Below are 1,379 nucleotides of genomic sequence, written 5' to 3' on the forward strand. Positions count from 1 at the left end.
TATTAAACAGCAACAACAATAGTCCATACCCAAGAGTCCCACAACAAATAAAGACTATAATAGCTTACCTCCAGTGTAATATCCCAAGGCATAAACAATGCGTGCTACACACCATATGGCGCCACCAACAGCACACACAATGGGATTGTATAAACCTCCGAAAAAAAGAAGTACAAGAAACTGCGGGTAGTTCTCAAGCCTGAAATTAAGTCAGAGCATGAATTTGTAATATCAGTGTAATAGCAATTATGAAACCAAATACATTCATAATGCAAAGAAAAATTTAGTTTACTAAAGAAAAATCAAGTTTTCATGATCATATATTGGAATAGCATATATATAATATAGATAGGGTAGGATAAAGAACTTTATCTAACAAGAACAATGAGAACTAGATTAGAAAACTGATAAAGATAAGATATGCTACAGAATCACTTGGTGAAAAAAAAAAAAAAAGGTAAGATACAGATGATTTTGAAGTTCCACAGCATCAGTTGTTGTAACTTACGTGTTCTGATGGGCACGCTGGTAACAGTTAAAGACATCATTGTCCTTGCTGTACATTGTAGGGTAGAAAACCTTGTACTTCTTGCGAGCACCTCCGACCTGATAAGTGTAAAAATGTAAATCGTTACGGAGAAAAACAAGAATAAATAAAATAAAGTAAATTTGTGGTTAGGTTTGGATTCTGTGCTGTATAAAAAATAATTTTTGTCATCAATACTGATACAATATACTAAATTTACCTTTATGCTCTTCCATATTAATACAAATATGGAGAAAACTGCTACAAGAACACAGTACCCATACTCGGCAGGTACTTGTAGGGTAACCATCTTTAATTCTGCAAAGAAAAATATAATTTTTGATAGCTTTTGATATGCCTAATACTTATCATACTCGTATTTGTGAAGTTTGTTGCAAATGGATATAGACCTCTAAAAGTGATATGCAACTGTAAAGATTATTCTAATAATATCAGTTCAAAAATGATAGTGATAAAAGTAATTTTTAAATCTATAAACAATAGTTGTCAAAAGGTAAGTTCCTGTGGATGTGTTTATCATCAGAAAGACTGGTAAATATTAGATAATACCACTGGTTACTTTGATAACACTGCTCATTCACTTCATCATACTGCCGATGTTCTTTACAAAGTCTCCAGCATCTACGATGGAAGACCTACCATTGTAAATATAACCCAGTAGTGCCTTCTAAACCTTTGCAAAAGATAATAATAACAGACATAATGATCATAATCTTCAATATGTGAGTTGACATTAAGTACACACTGCTTCTTATGAACTCTGAGTTAATTTTGTGTGATCAGGAACTTTACCCTAAGACCCCCATACTGATCACTATTTCACTATTTCTAG

At 32.6% G+C, this 1,379-nt stretch overlaps 1 protein-coding gene across 2 annotated transcripts in view; it reads right to left on the bottom strand.

Moving 5' to 3' along the window:
* Positions 1 to 1,379, bottom strand: part of LOC119593129 (microsomal glutathione S-transferase 3-like) — a 4,270-nt gene that overhangs the window by 1,883 nt on the left and 1,008 nt on the right. For both annotated transcript variants that reach the window (XM_037942093.1, XM_037942094.1), the window contains exons 2-4: positions 747 to 844; positions 509 to 606; positions 69 to 199 (exon numbers count right to left, since the gene is read on the bottom strand). In XM_037942093.1, coding sequence (XP_037798021.1) covers positions 69 to 199; positions 509 to 606; positions 747 to 836 — 319 coding nt within the window. In that variant the 5' untranslated portion in view covers positions 837 to 844. The remainder of the gene's footprint in view (positions 1 to 68; positions 200 to 508; positions 607 to 746; positions 845 to 1,379) is intronic.

This window comes from Penaeus monodon, chromosome 31 (assembly GCF_015228065.2).
Source record: "Penaeus monodon isolate SGIC_2016 chromosome 31, NSTDA_Pmon_1, whole genome shotgun sequence".
In the NCBI taxonomy this organism is placed as follows: domain Eukaryota; kingdom Metazoa; phylum Arthropoda; class Malacostraca; order Decapoda; family Penaeidae; genus Penaeus; species Penaeus monodon.